The sequence below is a fragment of the Eptesicus fuscus genome, chromosome 13 (assembly GCF_027574615.1).
Source record: "Eptesicus fuscus isolate TK198812 chromosome 13, DD_ASM_mEF_20220401, whole genome shotgun sequence".
NCBI lineage: Eukaryota > Metazoa > Chordata > Mammalia > Chiroptera > Vespertilionidae > Eptesicus > Eptesicus fuscus.
This window is the reverse complement of record NC_072485.1, coordinates 32,417,476-32,438,951: the sequence shown is the minus strand read 5'-3', so window position 1 is coordinate 32,438,951 and position 21,476 is coordinate 32,417,476. Positions and strand designations below refer to the sequence as shown.

General features: G+C 42.1%; 1 protein-coding gene across 11 annotated transcripts in view; it reads right to left on the bottom strand.

The window, feature by feature from the left end:
- The window catches only part of DLG2 (discs large MAGUK scaffold protein 2), a 1,173,098-nt gene that overhangs the window by 53,519 nt on the left and 1,098,103 nt on the right, over nt 1-21,476 (bottom strand). For all 11 annotated transcript variants that reach the window (XM_054725747.1, XM_054725750.1, XM_028128522.2 and 8 more), the window contains 2 exons: nt 15,520-15,696; nt 5,112-5,187 (listed from right to left, as the gene is read on the bottom strand). In XM_054725747.1, the coding sequence (XP_054581722.1) occupies nt 5,112-5,187; nt 15,520-15,696 (253 nt within the window). The remainder of the gene's footprint in view (nt 1-5,111; nt 5,188-15,519; nt 15,697-21,476) is intronic.

Here is a 21,476-nt window from a genome sequence, read left to right as displayed (position 1 = left end):
AACAAAACGACTGATTAGGCAATTGATTAAAAAAATTTAGAAGAACAAAGGAAATTAAGGGGGTGATTATATTTTCATCACAGGCTGGTTTGAATGGAGGCTCATTAGGAACTTAGCAGTGAGATTTGGGGAACTGAGACAGTTCTCAAGGAGACCCATCCAAACAGATGACCACTTTGACTTCAGGGGTCTGGGAAGACTGGAATTATCTGGGTTACTGACACAATTGTCTACTTGTCTTTGCATATGTAGACACAGGCTTTGTGAAGGCACATAGAGTGGACAAAAATTCCAGGCATTTCATTTGTAGCAAATGGATACTTTCAAATGGAAAGCCTCAGATTTCTAAAAATTCTATTCGCTTTAAAGCTCATAGCTAGACTTTCCATGCAAGCTTCCCAACCTTCCAGAAGTTTTTATCAGCTCATTTGTTAAAACTCCCACCACACTATCCACACCATCCATCTGGTGCCCCTGATCTGCTGGGCCTTACTACCACATGCCTACAGTTTCCACCTTCATGTCTATGCTGGTCCTTGCCTACAGTTTCCACCTTCATGTTCATGGCAAATTTTTACAGTTTAAGATCTTGTTCAAATGACACCTTCTCTTTGAAGCCCTCTTTCCTACCCAAGGCATAATTAGAAACTCTCTTCTTCTTCTGTCCTCCAGCAGAATAAGGTACAATGTGAAGAAATGGAAAGGAAAAATGTTCTGCTGTCAAAAATGACCTGATGTAGCTTGGCTGATGTGGCTCAGTGGTTGAGCATCGACCTATGACCAGGAGGTCAAGGTTCAATTTCCAGTCAGGGCACATACCGGGGTTGCAGGCTCCCTCCCCAGTGGGAATGGGGGAAGGGCATTCAGGAGGCAGTTGATCAATGATTCTCTCTTATCACTGATGCTTCTATTTCTCTCCCTCTCCCTTCCTCTCTGATATCCATAAAAATATATTTTAAAAAATGACCTGAATTTAAACCTGACTCTTGCACCTACTAGCTATGTGATTTTAGGTAAATTAGTTAATCTCCCTGAGGCTCTTTGTCCTGATATTGAAATCAAGATTGTTTATTCTCTAAATTTATTGGGAAAATCAGTGATATTGCATTCATTATTTTTTTCCTATGTATTTTTTTGTGAGCTCCTTGAGATGACAGACTGACTTTTTATTTATTTTGCTGCCCCATACAGCACCTAGCATAGTGCCTGGTATTTTGTAGCATTTAGTGTTGTGTTTTTTTTTTTTTTTTTTAAATCAATGGATAGTTCAGGAAAAGTAACTGAAGCACTGATAGGTCAATTAAAGTCGAAGCTCTTCTATGAAGTGCTCTCTGGTCATCCCATGCCACTTAATTTGAATTCTCATAGCTCTGTCATAGCCTGCTTCACACATACTAATTGATTTTAAGTACTCCAAGATAGTAACCTTGGCTTTCACTTTGAACTTGGGCAACACATCACAATGCTCTGTAACGGCCAGCGAATGAAAAGGCTATTTAAAACACCATCTCTTTCTCATTCCCAAGAGTTTTCCTCTTCAGTTTATGTTAAATTTATTTTACGGTACTAAACACTAAAGCCTCTATAACAATGTCTTATTTCTATACTCCTTGCCTTTGGCTCAAAGTGAGTGGCATCTCCTGATCTCCTGACCCAGCTTTCCCAACTCTCTACACAGTCTGTCTCTTCATGCTCCAGTGCACTTTCTCTCTCTCTTTAAAAACATATTTTTATGGATTTTTTGTTTCAGAGGCAAGAAAGGAAAGGGAGAAAGAGATAGAAACATCGATTGGCTGCCTCTTGCATGCCCCTCACCAGGGATCAAGCCGGCAACCCAGGCATGTGCCCTGACCTGGAATCGAACTGGTGACCTCTTGGTGCATGGGGTGATGCTCAGCCACTTGAGCCACACTGTCTGGGCCAGTACACTTTCTCTCAACTGTCCTTTGTTTTCTCCTTTGGACAAGCATCTTCTTACTGATGTATTATTCTCGTGGGGGTTTGGAAAACTTTGGTTCATTATTTCTTAATTTGTTGACTCATGGAGGATTACTGCTGGTGGGCACCTTAAAAATCATTGAATCCAGACACATCAAAAAGGGAACAATTCCGAATATTGTGTTAGGCATGACTAATCAATCATGGCAATTATTTTTCCCCCTGCCGAGGTCATATATGGCCTCAGAATCATTTTCAACACACTATTCCAGGTAGAAACTATCAATCTATCAATCTATGTAGGAAGTGAAACATGTCTGACATACATGGCGTAGTTCAAAGCTGTTATTTTGCTAATGAGGCCCAAGGGGCAGTTGTGACTTAGTCATGAGCTGAAACCAGAACTCAAGTTACTTAACCCTCCTGATTTCAGTCTAGGGTTTCCTTTTCCACATGATCACCGCTTCTCTTTCAGTGGTCATTCAAGTCCTAGAATTTATATTCTATGCATTGATATATACTTAAGGAGAAGGGCCTATGTTACACTTTGAATCTTTCACAAGTTCTAGCTCTGTGTTTGGCACATGATAGGTATTCAATAAAAATTCTTTGATATAAATCCAACTACATATATGAAACAAACAGGAAATATATCCTTTATTTTTTACCAAGAATCATTGAAAAATCCTATCATTTTGTATAGAAGCAGTATTTATTTAAAAGGACTTCATGCATGATGACATATACTTTCACTTTTTTTTTTTAGAGCAACATCATATATTTAAATAGATTCCCATCTGAATGTTTTAGGGGGAAGTAAATTATGTTAATAAAAGGACTGCACAATGACACTTCTACTTAAAAATACAAAGGGCAGTGTAGGATTGGGGATCAAAAGTCCTGAGAAAGAATAGATTTTCTTCTTATTTTCCATAGTGACATATACTGACCATAACTTATTCTTTAAAAAAAAATATATATGTTATTGATTTTTACAGAGAGGAAGGGAGAGGGATAGAGAGTTAGAAACATTGATCAGCTGCCTCCGGCACACCCCCTACTGGGGATGTGCCCGAAATCAAGGTACATGCCCTTGACCGGAATCCAACCTGAAACCCTTCAGTGCAGGCCGACGCTCTATCCACTGAGCCAAACCGGTTAGAGCACTTGTGGTTCTTTTTGACACTGAGAAACCAGAATTGTCAGGACAGAAAAATAAAGAAAAGGAGATGAACAGAAAGAGAATAGGGAAAAGGGAGCAAAGGTATTTTATACTATAGCAACATAATGCTAATATTATATAAAATAGAGTTTAAAAGTTGTAATACCCACAGCTAACATTGTACTTAATGGTAAAAGACAGAAAGCCTTCCTCTTAATGTCAGGAACAAGACAAGGATGACTCCTCTTGCCACTTCCACCCAGGGCAATCAGAGGTTCTAGCCAGGGCAATTAGGCATGACCAAGAAATAAGTCATCCAGATTGGAAAGAAAGAAGTTAAAATTTCTTTCTTACATATGACATGATCTTGCAAAAGAATAATATTGGAACTCTACCTCATATCATAAAAACTAACTCAAAATGGATCAAATACCTAAATGTAAGAGCTAAACTTATAAAACACTTAGAAGAAAATATCAACATAAATCTTCATGACCTTGGATTAGGTGATGGTTTCTTAGATATGACATCCAAAATACAAGTAACAAAAGAAAAAATAGAAATTAAAACTTTTGTTCACCAAAGGACACTATCAAGAGAGTAGAAAGACAACTCACAGAATGGGAGAAAATATTTGGAAAGCATATATTTGATAAGAGATTAATAGTCACAATATTTAAGGAAACATTACAACTCAATAACAACAAAAGAACCTAATTTAAAAATAGGTAAAGGATCTAAACAGATATTTCTCCAAAGAAGAAATACAAATGGCCAATCAGCACAAGAAAAGATGCTCAATGCCAACAGCCATTAGAGAAATGCAGATCAAAACCATAATGAGATACCAAATAGGATGGCTATAAGCAGAAAGACATATAATAAGTGTTGGTGAATATGTGGAGGAATTGGAACTCTCACACACTGATGGTAGGAATGTAAAATGGTATGACCATCTTGGACAAGTTCTTCAAATGACCCAGCAATTCCACTCCTAGGTTTATCCCAAATGGAAATAAATGTATGTCCATGAATGCTCACAGCAACATTACCCATAATAGCCAAAAAGGTGGAAACAACCCAAATATCCATCAACTGATGAATAAATTGAGGTATATCCACAATGGAATAATTTGGCAGTGAAAAAAAATATTTACACATGCTACAACACAGATGTACTTTGAGAACATTATGTAAAGAAGCAGGCACAAAAGATCACATAATGTATAATTCCATCTATATGAAATATCCAGAATAGGCAAATCTATAGAGACAAAGTGGATTAGTAGTAGGGCTGGGTGGGGGTGGAGATGGGGTTGGGGAAAATTGAAAGTGACTGCTATAGGATCTCTTAATGGGGTGATAGGATGTTCTAAAATTATGATGGTGGTTGTATAACTCTCAATATACGAAAAACCTTTGGATTACATACTTAAATTGGTGAATTGTATCATAGCAAATTAGACCTCATTAAAGCTGTTATTAAAAAAGATACATGTGCATATGAGTAAATCTTTTAATTTTAGTGATTAAATTTCATTTGTTAATTCTCTTCTATGTCTGTCACAACAATCCATGTATTCATTTAGATGATTCATATGTATATTTCCATGACCACTACTCTTAGCTTTATAATGTGTAACAAACTAGACATATTTTATGATGAACTGGTATCTATTATGAAATCCATCCCTTTAGAACATTTCATTTAAAAGAAAACAAATTAAAAAATGAAAACACCTAATTTATATTTCTCTTCTTCATTGTAGTCAATATATCACCTTCATCAATGCATGATTTCTGCTGACCACTAGCAGCTTTACCCCCAGATTTAATATATTCACCATAAATCCATTTCATTGGAAATCACATCATTACTTTTAGCAATACATTTATAACAGTGCTCTACTGTCTGGTAGCTTCATAATTTGCTTGCTACTGAAAGACTAAATGTTATAGTTAAATCCATGGCAATCGAGAGAACTTAATGTTTTGATTATTTTGTACCTACCCCTTTTGAATCAATCACTCCAGGTTTTGCATTAAACTTCACTGTCTTCAATCGGGCACGTTCCTTTCTTTCCACCCTAGAGAAAATTGAAAATAAAGACTCTATCACATGGCCAGTCACTTATGATTAAAGTTCCTCATTAAATGAAGGACACCTCTTCTTATCAGACAGCTCAAATAAAAAGTGTTCTAAAATATTTCTGTTACTTTGTGTAAAAAAGTATACAAAGACAGTATAAAAAGTCTTGGTATAATGTCTTTAAGCTGCTAACACATCCCTTGACATTTCTATGTTACATGTATTGAAAGTAATAGTATTTGGAACAAAGAGGGAGAAAAACCAGTATTTCTTATTTAAGTGCCTGAATAAATCCATCAAAATTTATTTCAAAGACATCACAGCCCATCTAAAGTGGAGATTAAGTAAACTTCTCTCTTCAACCTTCTCACCTTTCTTTTTGTTTCTTTTTTCTTCCCTTCCCTTTAAGAACACTGGGGAATTTACTACCTTCACCTCCAAACCAAACATATTACAGATAATCTTGAATTTTTCCTTTTCTCCCAATGTCCTTCTCCTGTCATTCTTCTGCAAACTTCATCATTTACCTTCCATGTCATTTATTTATCAATCACTTATTGAGGGCCTACCATATATCAAGCAAGGAATTGGGAACAGGGGAAAACATTTTAACAGCATGACTGCAAAGAACATAAAGATTGATAATGCTGCACAGTTAGACCTTTGATAGCCATGTGGGAGCATATATCTCATGGAAGGATAAAGAGAAGTGGAAAGCATTGAGGTGGGCTTCTTGAAAGAGGTGTCAATTTATGTGAACTTGAAGGATGAGAAAAGCTTGTCAGTAGGAAAAGTTCTGGGAGAATTTCCCGGACAGGGGAGACAACACACACCGTGAGCTGAGGCTATAAGCAAGCTAAAGGTGGTAGGAAGATTCCGGCACATGGTACATAGAGGATGGGGAAGTGAGGCTGGTGGTGGGGCCTCCTTGTAAAGGGTATTCACCCACACTAAGGACTTGGGTTTTTTTCCTTGGGGAATCCTCATGATTAGAGGATATGAAACAGGAAAGTAATAGAGTAGATTAGCATTTTAAATAAATGACCCTGGTGAAGAAGAAAGACTGGAGGAGGGAAGGGACAGCTGGAAGCAAGACGCCTATCTATCTATTTATTTATTTTTAAATATCTTTTTATTGATTTCGGAGAGGAAGGGAGAGGGAGAGAAAGATGGAAACATCAATGATGAGAGAGAGAGTCACTGATCGGCTTCCTCCTGCATGCCCCACACAAGGGATCGAGTCTACAACCCAGGCATGTGTCCTGAGTGGGAATTGAACTGTGACCTCCTGGTTCATAGGTTGATGCTCAACCACTGAGCCACTCTGGCCAGGTCAGGAGGCCTATTTAGAAGATATTGCCATAACCCAGGCAGGAAATGATTAGATATCATAGTGAAGTGGAGGAGAGAGAGGGGCTTGAGGAATATCAGTAAAATAAATATTTTAGGAGTTGTGCCTTGTTTGAAGGCTGGCATCGAAAAAGGGGAAAAGGCAAACATTTAAATACCTTCCTATTTTTTTATGTTTTGCCTCTCCAGTGTGTCACATCGTTTCTTCCTCTGCCACAATAGCACTTATTTGCACCTCTGTGTCGGCTTCTCTCTCATTTCCCTGTGTCTGTTTATTTCTCATTACACAGGCAAGGCTCTACGGTCTTGGAAAACAAGCCCATATATCACCGCACAATGTGTTATAACGAGTCCTCCATAAGTAACTGTTGAACTAACAGAATATTCATTGCATTGTTATAACATGACACTTTGTTTAAGTGTGGCTAGCTCTTATTTCAAAAATGGGCAAAGAAAAGAAAGAAAAGAGGAAAAACCTAAATCTAGAGAAACTTAATGGTTTCTAAAATCTAAGCTATTCATAGATTAATAATTAACAACATACGCCTTTTAAACTGTGAGCTTTTGTGCTTCCAGCTGAAACACAGTGAGAATCAGGGTTTCTATAGTTACAGAATGGAGTTTCAGAATGTATTTATTTCAATGTGAGAGTAGAATATTTGAGTGGAAACAGCTGAACACAATTTTTCAAATCTAACCTCACATATGAAAGCAATGTGTTCCACGGAGAGTTTCTATGTGCACCCGACATTCAGGAGTTGGGAGGAGAGCAAGGAAGACTTCAGAGAAGGTGAGCTGCCAGCTGGAAAGATGCTCCCTGACAAAATGCCTTCTCTGAGCTCCTTCAGCTTTTCTCAGTTTTAATCCAAGAGCAAATGCTAATTCATATTCATTTCTTTGGATTTTTCTAACACCGCTGTTATAGCCCTGACTTTATCCTGGCTTCTTTACATCAACCAGGCTAATTGTGGAAAAGACGAGTCCAATAGATGTTGCCAAAATGACTGTAGCATGCAGAGAATACACATGGTTATTTGATCAGGCTGTGCAAATTCTGCATAAATCCATAGAACTCATGTGGGCCCCGGACATGCATAATATTAGGATCAGTATTCTATTCTAAAAATTGTTTGGCCACAGCATTCTAATTTTCCCCCCTGTGGTTCCTAAGTCCATTCTTTTCAGATTTCTTAAGAAGTGTCCCTATTAGGCCATTTGTAATGGTCCATCCCTTAAATCTTAAAAGGGTTGCAAAGAATGTTATCAGATGGATGAACAAATAGACAGACAGACACAAACACATGCATACAAACCTAATATTTGATATGGTGTATTATTACTCTTAAAACAGGCAACAGAATTAGTAAATAACAATTTTTAAAGCCTTCCTTATATAGGTGGCATGGTTTGGTTCACTCATGAAGGAAGTTTGGCTTTCAACTTGGGTTGAAAGTTTCTTTAATAATGATGATATATAAGTGGTGGCTGAAGTTTTAACATATAATTATTAATGAATTCCTTCACTTTTACACGATCTCTTCTACTCCCCATAACCCAGTGATGTAGGTGTTATCAACCTTCTTCTATGGCTGGGTAAGCTGAGACTTGAAGTGTACGCCATTAGAAAGTGGTAGAAATAGGGCCTGAACAAGTACCTGCTAACAGCTAACTTTAGTGACTCTGCTTCAGAAACAGCATTCAAGGGCCTTCCACACCTTCCTTATCTAATGGGAATTTTCAAAAAACACGTGATGTTCTGGACGGGAAGTACATAGCCAATGTACTTATGGCCAATACAATTCCTTCTTAGTCTGGGCTGAGTTTATCACAATTAATAACAACCCCTTCCCTTGTACTCCCATATCGAAAATGTCCTGAATTAAATAAAACATAACACAATTTAAGCATAGAATCACTAAGATAATACCATATCTTAACAGCCTGGCCTCAATATTAAGAATTAATTTGCTCTTAACACTGACATTCAGGTTAGCCAAATGTGTATTTGCAACATTACGTCACAAGTATGTGATTGATTTCTCTCCTCAGCAGTCTTTTTAGTGTTCACAGAAACCCCACCATAGTCTTGCTTTCCCATCACCCAGGCCCACACTGATTCCCCTTGGATTTCCCTGCAAACCCCCCTCCTTCGTAGTAGTGGTTGTGGCTTATCTTTTCTTTCTCACCTTATTCAGTCCCTGCTTCTCTCCAGTGGCTTCTTGGGATGCAAGTGGATAGCTTATTGCTGAAGTGAGAGTTAGGGCTGGGAAACAGGGACCTACATAGTGCTTTGAGCACCAAAAGCTCAAAATCTGAAGGAAAATATCCATCCTTTGCGAATGCACAAAAGTATCAGAAGCTCTTCTAAGCACTTTGCCTATATTATCTATCATCTGTACAATGACCCAGAGCTTAACATGGAGCTGGAAATAGAGGAGGAACTTAATGAATCTTTGTTGAATAAATGCACGAATAAATTAACCCTCAAGGAGGCTACTAGTTCTTGACTTGAATGTGAAAACTGAGGCTCAGAGACTTTAAGTGACGTGACCAAACCAGTGTGTCTGATAAAAAAACAACTGTTCGTTGTTTCACGACTTTTTCACTTGGTAAATTTAGCATCACCTTCTCTAAATATTTTACTAAGTAAGACTCCTTTGGCAGAAATAGGTGATATTAAATTTCATAAATCTTTATCTAAGGAAAAGGTAGACAGAATAGAGTTGAGAAGAACCGCTGTACTTCTCTCACACTCAAGAGAGGCAAGCAATTAATTAGATTGTTTAAGCAGAAATAATCCTCTCCGCCCTGGTTTGGTCGCTGACCAAAATACGGAAAATATAAACTGGATGGCAAAATACGAGCAATTGGTTCTGACATCGAGCATCTCCAGAGAGAAGCACATGGTCATGCTTTAATGAGCCCAACTGTCTCCTTCTGCCCTCTCAGCCAATTCCCATCTGAATTCTGGCCAACCCCATAATGAAGTCAGGCTTGGAGTGCTAGATGGTGGGAACATCATTTGGTGCTGGGTGTTCCTTTGGCTGTGCTCCACAAGGTTCTGTTGCAGGGAGAATGGAAATGCCATCCATGTTATTGGCCACAGGCTTGCTGCGAAAGCTAGGCCAGAAAACCCTTATGCAATGCCAGCTGCGATCTGTCATCTGAGAGCCCAGGTGACCAGGCACTGTAGGGCAACGTATAGAGACTTGGATTAAAGACTGTGGAACAAATCTCAGCTTGGCCATTCCCAAACTATGTAGTCTCAGAAAACAGATTTATGTTAAGAGCCCAGGTTTTTGAAACCACACAAGCCTGGGTTTGAATTCCGCCTCTACCACTTACTAGCTCTATGACCTAGGGCAGGTCATTCACCCTCTTAGGATCTCAGGTTCATGTTGTTAAAATTAGAATATTAACACAGACTTCAAAAAATTATGGTGAATATTAAATGATAATACAAGAAAATTGTTTCACACAGTGTCTAAAAACTAGTAAGAACTCCAAGGGCTCCTGGTACACACCTGGTGTAGTGGAAAGCCACATGGTTTTACTACCAGAGAGACCTGGGTTCAGCCACTGACTGGCTGTAACCCTTGGTTTCCTTATAAGGCTTTTGTGAAGATTAAATGCAACTGTATATTTGAAAGTACCTGGCACAATACAGAGGCAGTGCTGTCATCAGATGGAATCTATCCCTCTGTCTGCTGCCCTTTCACTTCTCTTGACACCTGCTATAGACTGAAGGTTTGTGCCCTCAACCCCCACCTTGTCAGTTCATCTAGTGAAGCCCTGATCCCCAATGTGATGGTATTTGGAGGTGGGGCCTTATGGAGAGAATTAGGTCAGGAGGGTGGAGACATTATAAATGGGATTAGTGCCCTTAGAAGAAGAGACATATGAAAAAAACAATCTCTCTTTCAGCCAGGTTAGGAGACAGCAAGAAGGCCATCTGCCAACTAGGAAGAGGGCCCTCACTGGGAACCCAATTAGCCAGCACCTTGAATTTGGACTCCCAGTCTCCAGAACTGTGAGAAATCAATGTTTACTATTTAAGCCACCCAATCTGTGGTATTCTGTTACGGCAGCCTGAGTCGAGTAGGACAATAACGTTACTTCTGATACATCCCTCATTGCTCTAGTCACAGTGCAGCTGTACCATAGCTACATGCTGGCCCCACAAATGTTGGGCTCCAGATAGTGGCCCAGTGACAGCTCTTGGCACCCAGATGCTGCGCAAGCAATGCTTGCTGAATTACATTTTGAGAAGTCTTACTCTTGTAACTCTGGGAGATAGGACTGCATATGAATTAGGAACATCAATTCTGCAGCCTGGATTCAAATCCCAGTTCTGTCATGTACTAGCTAGGCAATTTTAGGCAAGTTAACCAACCTCCTGATTTATCAAATGAAAATAATATCACTTCCTTTATAAGGTTGCAATGTGGTTTACATAAGTTATTGTAAAGGACTTAGAACAGTGTCTAGCATCATGTCTTAGGGGTGTTTTGGTAAATAAAATTCATTCACCATCTTCAAGAAATGGAGGGGGAAGGCAATCACTTTCATCTTGGTTTTACTGGGATGATTAAATGGAATCATAATAGGGAAACATTTTTGTAAGTGGTAATGTCACACACTGATGTGATCCATTATGAGATTTTTCCAGCTCCACTTCACTAGCTGAACTAGAGCCATAAAAGGGGCTATAGGGAAATTAAGAATGGAAAAATAACCCCAATGTAACAGTAAATTATATTTGTACCAGTTGCCATTTATTCTGAGCTGAATGTAATGTGACATGAGACTGCCTCATTAGAAGTAAAGTATTAAAGAGTAGACTCAGAACAGGCTCATGACAGGCTTTAAGTTGCATTAAAATAAGTGCATAAGACTTCTGTGAAGCACCAAGATGGTGGTGTAGATAAACACCTGTACTTGCTGCCTCTCCAACAACCACATCAAAATTACAACTGAAACACAGAACAACCATCATTTAGAACCGGCTAAAAGCTGGCTGAATGGAAGTCCTACAACTAGAGAAGTAAAGAAGGAAGCACATTGAGACTGGTAGGAGAGGCAGAGGCACAGAATGGGCTGGACTGGCACCCACCTGTGTCCCCTTTTTAATCGGGAGGGAGACAGACTCTGTGGAACCGCCCATGAGGAGCAAGGGGTCCCAGCCCCACACCAGACCCCTATCCTTGGGTCCCAGAGCTGGGAAGAGAAGTCCCTGCAACTTTGGGCCATAAAAATCAGTGGGGATTGGGGCTGAGTGACACAGAGGCTGGTGAAGACCCAGGTGTTCCTTTTAAAGAACCAGGCAGGAACTTACACGGTCCTGCTTCTTCTGAGCTCCAGCACCAGGGGCACCCAGACACATATGGGGCGGAATTGAATTGTCTGGCATCAGGGCAGGAACTCGGGGGAGGCTTTCTCGTAGACAGGGCTGCTCGCAGAGTTCATTGTTCTAGTGCTGGGACCTCCCAATGGAGTTTCCATCAGCTTGGCCCAGACTGTTTGCTCCACCTTGGTGATTCCCTGAGACCCCACCCAATCCAATTTACAGCTCCACCCAACCTGTTTGCACCCACTTTTCCACATGAATGGCCTGTCCCTGCTCAGGCTTCAGACTTTGCTAAAATCTCTCAATCTAAAGCTGGTGACAGTGTGCCCCAAACCTATCAATGAAAGGCCCAAGACCCAGCACTAGCACCAGCCTGCCTTGCTTCACAGCTACTCCTGCACAGTAGCTCTTCTACTGTAGTTGCAGCTGGTCATCACAGCCAATTGACCTGGAGGCCAACCCCTTCCATAGACGCCAAGAGCAATCAAGGCTCAACTAAAAGACTGTGCACACAGCCCACACAGGGGCACACCTGGTGAAAGAAATAGACTTACAAGTCTAGCAAGCACAGAGAGTCCCAAACAAGAGGAACCCAAGACACATCATAATTATGATGCCAAAGGTTAAAGACAAAGAGAGAATCTTAAAAGCAGCAAGAGATAAGCAGTTAAGTTACCTACAAGGGAGTGCCCATACAACTGTCAGCTGATTTCTCAACGAAAACTTTGCAGGCCAGAAGGGAGTGGCAAGAAATACTCGAAGTGATGAATAGCAAGGACCTACAACCAAGATTACTCTACCAAGCAAAGCTCTCAGTTAGAATTGAGGGTCAGATAAGGAGCTTCACAAATAAGAAAAAGCTAAAGGAGTTCATCACCAGCAAAAAAATGAAATGTTAAAGGGTATTCAAGAAGGAGGAGGAGGATGATAAAAGATATGAACAATAAAATGGCAACAAGTACATATCTATCAACAATTGAATCTAAAAATTAAAATAAATGAACACAAAATGCAATGAACAAAATAAACTGGTGAATAAAAGAGAATCAGAGGCATGGAAGTATGGAACAGACTGATGAATCTCAGAGGGAAGGGGGTGGGGGGGCGGGAAGAGATTAACCAAAGATCTTACCTATGGACACAGACAATAGGATGGTGAAGGCCTGGGTGGGGTGGGAACTGGGTGGAGGGGAGCAGTGCGGGGGGGGGGGGGGGGGGGAGGCAAGGGGGGACATCTGTAATACTTTAAACAATAAAGGTTTTTTAAAAAAGAACTCTGTGAGATATGATTTTAATTTCTTCTTTATACTTTTCTACAATGAAATGTATGACCTTGGAATGAATTAAAATTCTAAAGAGAAAATTTTAGAGAAATTAATTTACAGCCACACACACACACACACACACACACACACACACATGCACACATATGAAGGAGGGAACTGGACCTTAATGAGATACAATACAAACAAATATCAATATTAGATTCACTAGACAAACTTCTTTTCCAGGCCAGCTGTAGTATGGTTGTTAAAATGATTCTCACCCCCCTCAAAATGACAGTCAACTTAAGAATGACCGCTAGTAGGTGGAAGATTACAAGAAGAATAGCACCTAGAATGTTTCCTGGGAAGAAAAGGGTGTGTAATCCAACAAAGGAAGAAGTATTGACAAGGCTGATTAGAATCACAGAACCACAGGGTTGGAAAGAGGCTGAAAAATCATACAGTTCAACTCTCCCATCCAAAGCCTGAATCCCTTGTGCAATTTTCCTGACACCACATCTTCTATTATCAGAATCACCTGGAGGAATTTACAGAAAAATAAAGATTTCCAGGACCCATCCAGGCAGACTGAATTAGAATCTTAGTGTGTGTGTTTGGGCAGGGGGCGGGGGGGAGGTGGGGGGAACGAGGGTGTGGGGGGAAGGTAGGGGGTGGGCATATGTAAGTTTTTATAATGTTCCCTGGTGTGAAAATCATTATTCTGGCTCACTATCTTTCCGGTACTCCACACCATCTCTGAGCAGCTCTGACTGTGAGTGGACAAAAAGCACTTTAACATGAGCTGCAGTCTATTCCCACATAGCTTTCCTTCCCCACCCATTTCATCCTTGGGGCTTTTTTCTACAGAGCAGCCCCTCAGACAGCTTCGGTTAATGAAATCAAACCAAATAAAAATGCACGCTGCTTTGACATATTCTTTTTTGAAGTAAATGAAAATAGAGAGACACAGAATATAAACTAGGGCTGAGAGAAATGCTTTGAATACAAAATAGTTCAGAAAACATTACAAGCCATGGCACAAACTCTGAATGTCCTCTCAAAGCAACGTGAGGCAGCCATCCAGGCGCCCAGAGGTTTAGAGAGCCCCAGGGCTCGGTCTGCTGGTGGGAGAGTCCTAGGCAAGGGCAGGGAGGTGGGGAGGGTCCCTGGAGTTTCATTTGCTTCTCTGCAAGTCCACACCTCAAGGTGAGGGAGCAGCTGTGAATAGTTGGCCTGCTACTCCCACCCCCCACCCTCAGGCCCTTTCTCCCCAGGCTGCGAGGCCACAGGCAGAGAAAGATAGGAGACCAGTCTTCTCTGGGGTGCAAATGCTCTTGTGGGGTTATTCTTCGGTATAATTTACATCTCTCCACTGTGGTTCGAGCCAGCTCAGTCACCGGACCACGTTGTGTGTGGCAGCACTTACATTCTTCACTGAGGATTTTTACAGAGGTGTTGGGGGTCTGGATGTGAGGCGAGCCCTCTGAGAAACCCGCAGCTCATGGTGACTGCTCTGAATGAGCATTATTCCCAACTTTCATTTCTTGCCATATCTCTTCTCTAGGGTGCAGATAATTTGGTTCTTAGTCAGTCTCTGGGGGAAGGGAAGGTCCTTTCCACTGGTGAAGATTAGAAGCTGCGACGGGTGAAGGACTTGGCTGTTCTGAAGTATATTCCTGCCTTTCTAAAGCAGAGTTGAACAAATCCTTAGAAAAGAAAGAGCATAATACTCTCGACTTAGGAAACACGGAACTAAATATCTGAGTGGGCGTGAGTGGAAAGGTGTAGGGTAGGGTGGGGAACAGGGTAACTAAAGGAGTGAAAAGCAGTTGTAAACTCAGTCTTTCCACCTCACCCGATTTGACAGCTCACGTCCCAAGCATCTGGATTTGGAAGGGAATGGAAGTTTGTAGCTGATTTCCTTCAATATTTGGAGGTAACACACAACCAGGGTCTTATCTTAGTCAACAATCTACTTTCTTTGGCTTTTACCTGGTCTTTCTAGGAAATGATCTGTTAAATTTCGAACCTTTGGAACAAGGCTTCTGAGGGTGTAAGTCAGCATGCAAGCTGACGGGCATAATCTTGCAACTGGGAATGCTGGTCGAGGTTTGAGGAAGGCAGTGCTGGCAGATCCTCTTTTTTCCTTTGTGCCCTATCACAGTCACCAGTTTCAGTAAAACCCGAATATGAAGGGAGTGAGACTATGTAATTTGTGTCGCCTGTCCCCACTAACCATTTCCCCGCAGACTGACTATCCCACTCACTGAGATAATTGGGAACACTTTGCCGCATGTTCCTCCTCCCTCAGCTCCACTCCCCGCAGAGCGGAAGGGCGAGCGCTCTGAAACAGAGAAGGCCTTCTTACCTCCGTTTGCTGGGGATGACCCCCATCTCCTCGCTGTCTCCATCCAGGGTGACTCTCCGCGCTTGCCACCACTCATCATCAGAGGCGTTGATCACGTGGAGAATATCTCCGTATTTAAAACTAAGTCCTTGACTTGGCAGCCCACTGTCCTTGCTCTTGTCGTAGTCAAACATGGCTCTGGAGGGAAGAACAAGAGAGGACACAGTTAGGACTCCCTGGAGCACAGATTTAGGATTCCCAGTTTCGATTGTTCACGCTTGCCCTGAGCACCCGTCCGCCAGCTGCTAGGACTAACTCCCAAGTCGCAGTCCACATTCCCGTTGCTTTGGTCACAAATGGAGGTTAGTTCTTGCTTCTCCTTGGTGGTTGCAGGGGGAGCCTCTAGACTCCTGAAACTGGGGAGCTTTTCTTGGAGACTATCATTGTGACAAGGTGATAATAGGAGATGGTAGAGATAGTTTAGTTAACAGGCGTCCTCAAACTACAGCCCGCGGGCCACATGCGGGTGTTTTTGCCGTTTTGTTTTTTTACTTCAAAATAAGATATGTGCAGTGTGCATAGGAATTTGTTCATAGGTTTTTTTTTTAAACTATAGTCCAGCCCTCCAACGGTCTGAGGGACAGTGAACTGGCCCCCTGTTTAAAGAGTTTGAGGACCCCTGGTTTAGTACCTGATGAAGATTTTTTTTTTCTTTTCCACTATGGTCAATTTTTTAAAATCGTGAAAAAGAAGGAAACCATGAAGAGAAGCACGGGCATCTTTCTGAATGAAACAATTGTGTTATGGACAAATCCTCTCTGATGTACCATTCTGTAGAACCCTTTCCTTTATAATAGGGGAAAACGGTAAAAACTCCAATGTCCACTCACAGGGGACTGTGATCCTCCACTCAGCTGGAATACTGGACCATCACTGAAATTGGATGGTTGCAGAGGTTAATATAATGCCACGAGTAAATGCTTAAAATGCAATAATGCAAATCTATACACCTATGTTTATGTGTGTGTGTGTGTGTGTGTGTGTGTATAGATAGATCAAAATCACACGGACAAGACAAATCTTGTTGCTTCCACAGAACGCTGAGCCCACCTCATCACTGCAATTATCACTCTGGGTCGTATGTCTTGCTTTATGTATCATGCTTTCCCCACCGAAGAGCATTTGCTTAGCCTAGCAAAGCCCAACACATGTATGACTGGTGAGGAGAGGGAGTTGGAAGCAGAATTAAAATGATGACCGAGGCCTTATAACAACCAGCTGTTGCCTTCAGAAGGTACAATTTGTCTCAAATCCTATATTGGCCCCCTCCTCCTGTACGCTCCACTCTCACAAACCACCACCACCACACAGAGCATACAATTTCTCTAGAGAAGCAGATTTTTCCATCTCCCTCTTTATTCCCCTGTGATTCCATTCTAAGAATTTCCCTGGAGTGCAACCACTATGCAAGAAAAATTAGCTAGATCTGGGAAACAGACTTTTCTAATATCACTGAGGACTAAGTGGGGTTCTTTTCATTTTTTCCCCTCCTTATGAACGAAATGCCACATCTGCTGTCATGGCAACCGAAAAGAGCTGAAGGCAGCATCTAAAGCTCTGAAATGCTGCAGGAAAAGTCGAATTCCTTGCAACACCTCCCCTTCTTCCACTAACTCTATCCCCATGGGAGGAACATGCGGGGAGTTTTTCAGTTTCAGCCTCAGAATGACTCCTTTCTACCTTGGCCATTTGCATGTTCCTACCAAAAGTTTCAACAAAGCCTGTGCCAGGAAAATAGGGCGGGGAGAGGACAGACACCCACTCTGGAAATTGTCACTTCTCTGGCTGGGTGATGTGGCATAAATTAACATTCCTGAGCCACAGGTTTTTTCATGTGAAATTAGTCCAATAACTATATTCACAGGGAGCTGTTGTGAGCATTAATAAAACAGCACACACAAAGCACCCGCCCCTGGTAGGTGCCGCATAGCAGCGTGTAACACAGGGGTTAAGAATATAGACTGAGGATCCAGAGACAGAGAAGCATCGATCAGATCAATCAGATCATCAAACCTCAGAGGGAAGGTAGGGGAGGGTGGGGGTAAGGAGGAGAGATCAACCAAAGGACTTGTATGCATGCATATAGGCATAACCAATGGACACAGACACCAGGGGGGTGAGGGCATGAGTGGGGGGATAGGGGGGGCATTGGGGGGATAAGGACACATATGTAATACCTTAATAAATAAAGAAAAAAAAAATAAAAAAAGAATATAGACTGAGGAGCCATACTGTGAGGGCCATATCCTGGCCTATGACTTCCTATGAGTCATATAGCTGGTTACCCAGGTAAGCTACTTTCCCTCTCTTAGGGCTCAGTTCTGTCCTATGTAACAGAGTGGTGATAACAGTACCTCCATGAAGGAATTGTATGGATGAAATGTTACCTAAGGCAATACATGGAAAGCATGCACAACAGTACCTGGCTCATAGTGACAATCAATAAGTATGAACTGTTGTTGTTATTATTTCCCCTTTCCCTTTTGAGGGTATATTCACAAAAATCCTTTCTACAAATGCTACTCTGTGCAAAAAGTGGCTGCCACAGCAGTCCTGGGGCCACTACCTTCCAGAAGGCCTGCTTGCAAGGGTGCCTCTTGGCTTATTTCTGGAGAACTTAGGTTTTGGGAAGTTTCTCACGGTTTCCACTCTGCCTAAATTGTGTAACTGGTAACATGATGCTGAACACTGGCTTCTCTTCTGGGAGTCTGGAAATTTGCCAGGCAGAGGATACCTGTGTGATCAGCCCCCAATGAAAACCCTGGACCCTGAGTCTCTAATGAGCTTCCCCGGTAGACAATATTTTACACCTGCTGGAGGCACTGGGCATGTCCTGGGTGACTCCACTGGGAAGCCAGTACCCAGTTTTCATGCTCCTTTTCCGCGATTTTGCTTTGAATCCTTTTGCTCTAATAAATCAGTTATGAGTATGATGAGGCTAAGGCCTGTGAACCCTCCTAGTGAATCATTGACCCAGGAGTTGTCTTGACCCCAACACTCACTGGAGGTTGTAAAGCATATTCATATGCACTACCTCATTTGTGATTCAATGCAACCCTACAAATAAGTATGTCCACATACATAGTGGTATCCCCTTACTGTAGATAAGGGATCTATCTGGCGGGGCCCACTGAGCAACCCCAGATACATGACCTGGGGCTGGAGTTTAGGTCTCCTGATCCCCAGTCCTAGCTCAATTCTTTTTACCGTGTCTCCCCCTCAATCTGGGAGGTGGCAGAGGTGGTGACAAGGTGGCAAGGATGATAACCGTGATGGCAATCAGGACTAATGCCCATGTTAGGGGGCCTAACACTTTGCATTCATTGTCTTATTTGACATCAGAGCAACCCAAAAGGTAGAAATTCGTATTTGTTTTACAGACGAGAGAAGGAAACTCAGGAAGTTAAGGGACCTGCCCCAGGCCACACTTACACATATGGTAGAGAATGGATCTAGAACAAGCTCTGAGTTCAAAATCCCCATTCTTGGCTATTTCAACATCAGACTCAATTTTCCCGTTTGTCAACCTCTGGCCATGGTCATACCTTAGCAGCACCACGAACCTCTGAGTTCCCTTCAGAGTTGACCACCTCTTCCCCTATAAATCCCTGAAGTTCCCAGCCATTTAGTTCTTGTCCCAGTATTTCTTTAAAAAAAAAATTATATATATATATATATTGATTTCAGAGAAGAAGGGAGAGGGAGAGATAGAAACATCAATGATAAGAGAGAATCATTGATCGGCTGCCTCCTGCAAACCACCCCCCCCCCCAGCTCCCCACTGGGGATGGAGCCTGCAACCTGGGCATGTGGCCTGACAGGGAATTAAACCCTGACCTCCTGGTTCATAGGTTGCTGCTCAACCACAGAACCACACTGGCCTGGCTTATCCCAGTATTTATCTTAAAACTTTTTGAAGCTCTGGTTGGGCTCCAGGCTCCTTCTGAATGTAAAGTGTAGGGAGTGGAGGTAGAAAAGCCACCAGGAAAGCTGGCAGGTGGTGGCTGAGAAGGCAGGCTCTAGCATTAGACTGCCTGGGTTTGCCACTTTTTAACTGTGTGACCTTGAACAAGTTACTTGACCTCTCTGGATTTCAAGTGTTATTAACGGTAAAACTAGCATAGTAATAGCAGCTGATGACTAAATGAAATAATATATGCGAAGTATTGCGACACCAACTTGGCACTAGTGAGTGCTCAGCGACTGTTTATTATTACCGTAATGATTATTATTCTGAAAAAATGGACTGGGTCCCAGGGGGCCACTTAGCATAGCTGTCTTGTGGACACTGTATAGACATCTAAAACCCTCTCTATCCTCAGGACCCAGCACAGCACTGGGCACTAAGTGGGTCCTTGGTGCAGGTCGGGGAAATGTTTCCGATGACCTTCAGGAGCCCCACTTCTCCAAAGCCTCAGCGTCCCCACATGTAAGGGGAGGGGAGTAGAGACTGTTCCCAGAGGTGCCCACCAGGGTCAAACACTCATGTCCTGTGCTCCATTCTCTTCCCAAGAATCCCTGAGGGGAGGTTCCCACTCTGGCCTTCAGCGATCAGGGTCCTGGAGGAAGGGGCGTGGCGACACTCTTTCCATGAGTGCTATTTATCTCGGACAACCTTCCCCTCTAGGATCACACCCATTCAGACTTGTCAGGCCCCTAAACACAAGCAGCTGACACGTTTCAGCAGTGCCTGGCTCCTTTGGATATTAATGGATCGTCACATCTGGGAAAAATGCTCCAATGCCTCATCACTTAATTTAAAAAGCGATAAGCTGTTTTTAATTTGCTTTATGGGCTAATTCATCACAGCAACTTTTATAAAATGCCATTAAGACTCACACTTCCCACCCAGGGTGCTTTTAACAAGTCCATTAGACAAGAGGAATTAGACATGAATAATGCAGTGGCTCTCCCATCCTCCGGCCCCTCCTGCATTTCAGTGTGTGGTGGCCCCGGGCCAAGCCGGGGAGTCTAGGGAGGGAAGAGGAAAGCTGCTCATCCTGAAGGCTCCGGGCTGAGGCTGTGAGATACTTGGGTACCTGATGAAACTGTGCTTAGTAAGTGCCCACAATGTGCTAAGGACTCTATGTTCATTGTCTCACTCAGTTTCCTGGGTAGGAGGACAACAGTTGGGTTATATGCTGAGCATTGGAGAGAGAAGAGACCTGGGTTGAAGTCCCAACTCTGCCATTCCTAGTTGTGAATTTCAGGAGGTATGTTACTTCATCTCTTAGATGGCCTCTGAACCATAGATGATGACTCCCTCATCGATGAAATATGGATAATGAGGACATTAACTCAAAAGTGCCCAACACCAAACAGAATGAATTTCACTTTATTACTTCTGATAGCGATCCTGCCATGCAAGCAGTTTTGATATCATAAAGGAAATGAGACTCAAAGATCCAAAATGGAGGAAAAAAAAAAAAAGCTAGTATGTGGCAGAACCAAGATTTAAATATAGATAGATGTGTCTGAATCTAAAGCCCAGCTTGGAATTCTCGATTAGGAATGTGGGACTTAGACCACATGTCCAAGGACTTTGTGATTTGATGGTCACATTTATAAGGACACCATGGACTGAATTCTAGGAGAGAGGTGTGAGTTGTTTATTAAGTGCACATTCAGTTCTTTTTTTTTTTTTAAATATATTTTATTGATTTTTCACAGAGAGGAAGGGAGAGGGATAGAGAGCTAGAAACATCGATGAGAGAGAAACATTGATCAGCTGCCTCCTGCACACTCCCTACTGGGTATGTGCCTGCAACCAATGTACATGCCCTTGACCGGAATCGAACCTGGGACCTTCCAGTCCACAGACCGACGCTCTATCCACTGATCCAAACTGGTTTCGGCGCACATTCAGTTCTTACAACTGCCCTGCCGTGCATATACCGGCCCTGTATTACAGATGAGAA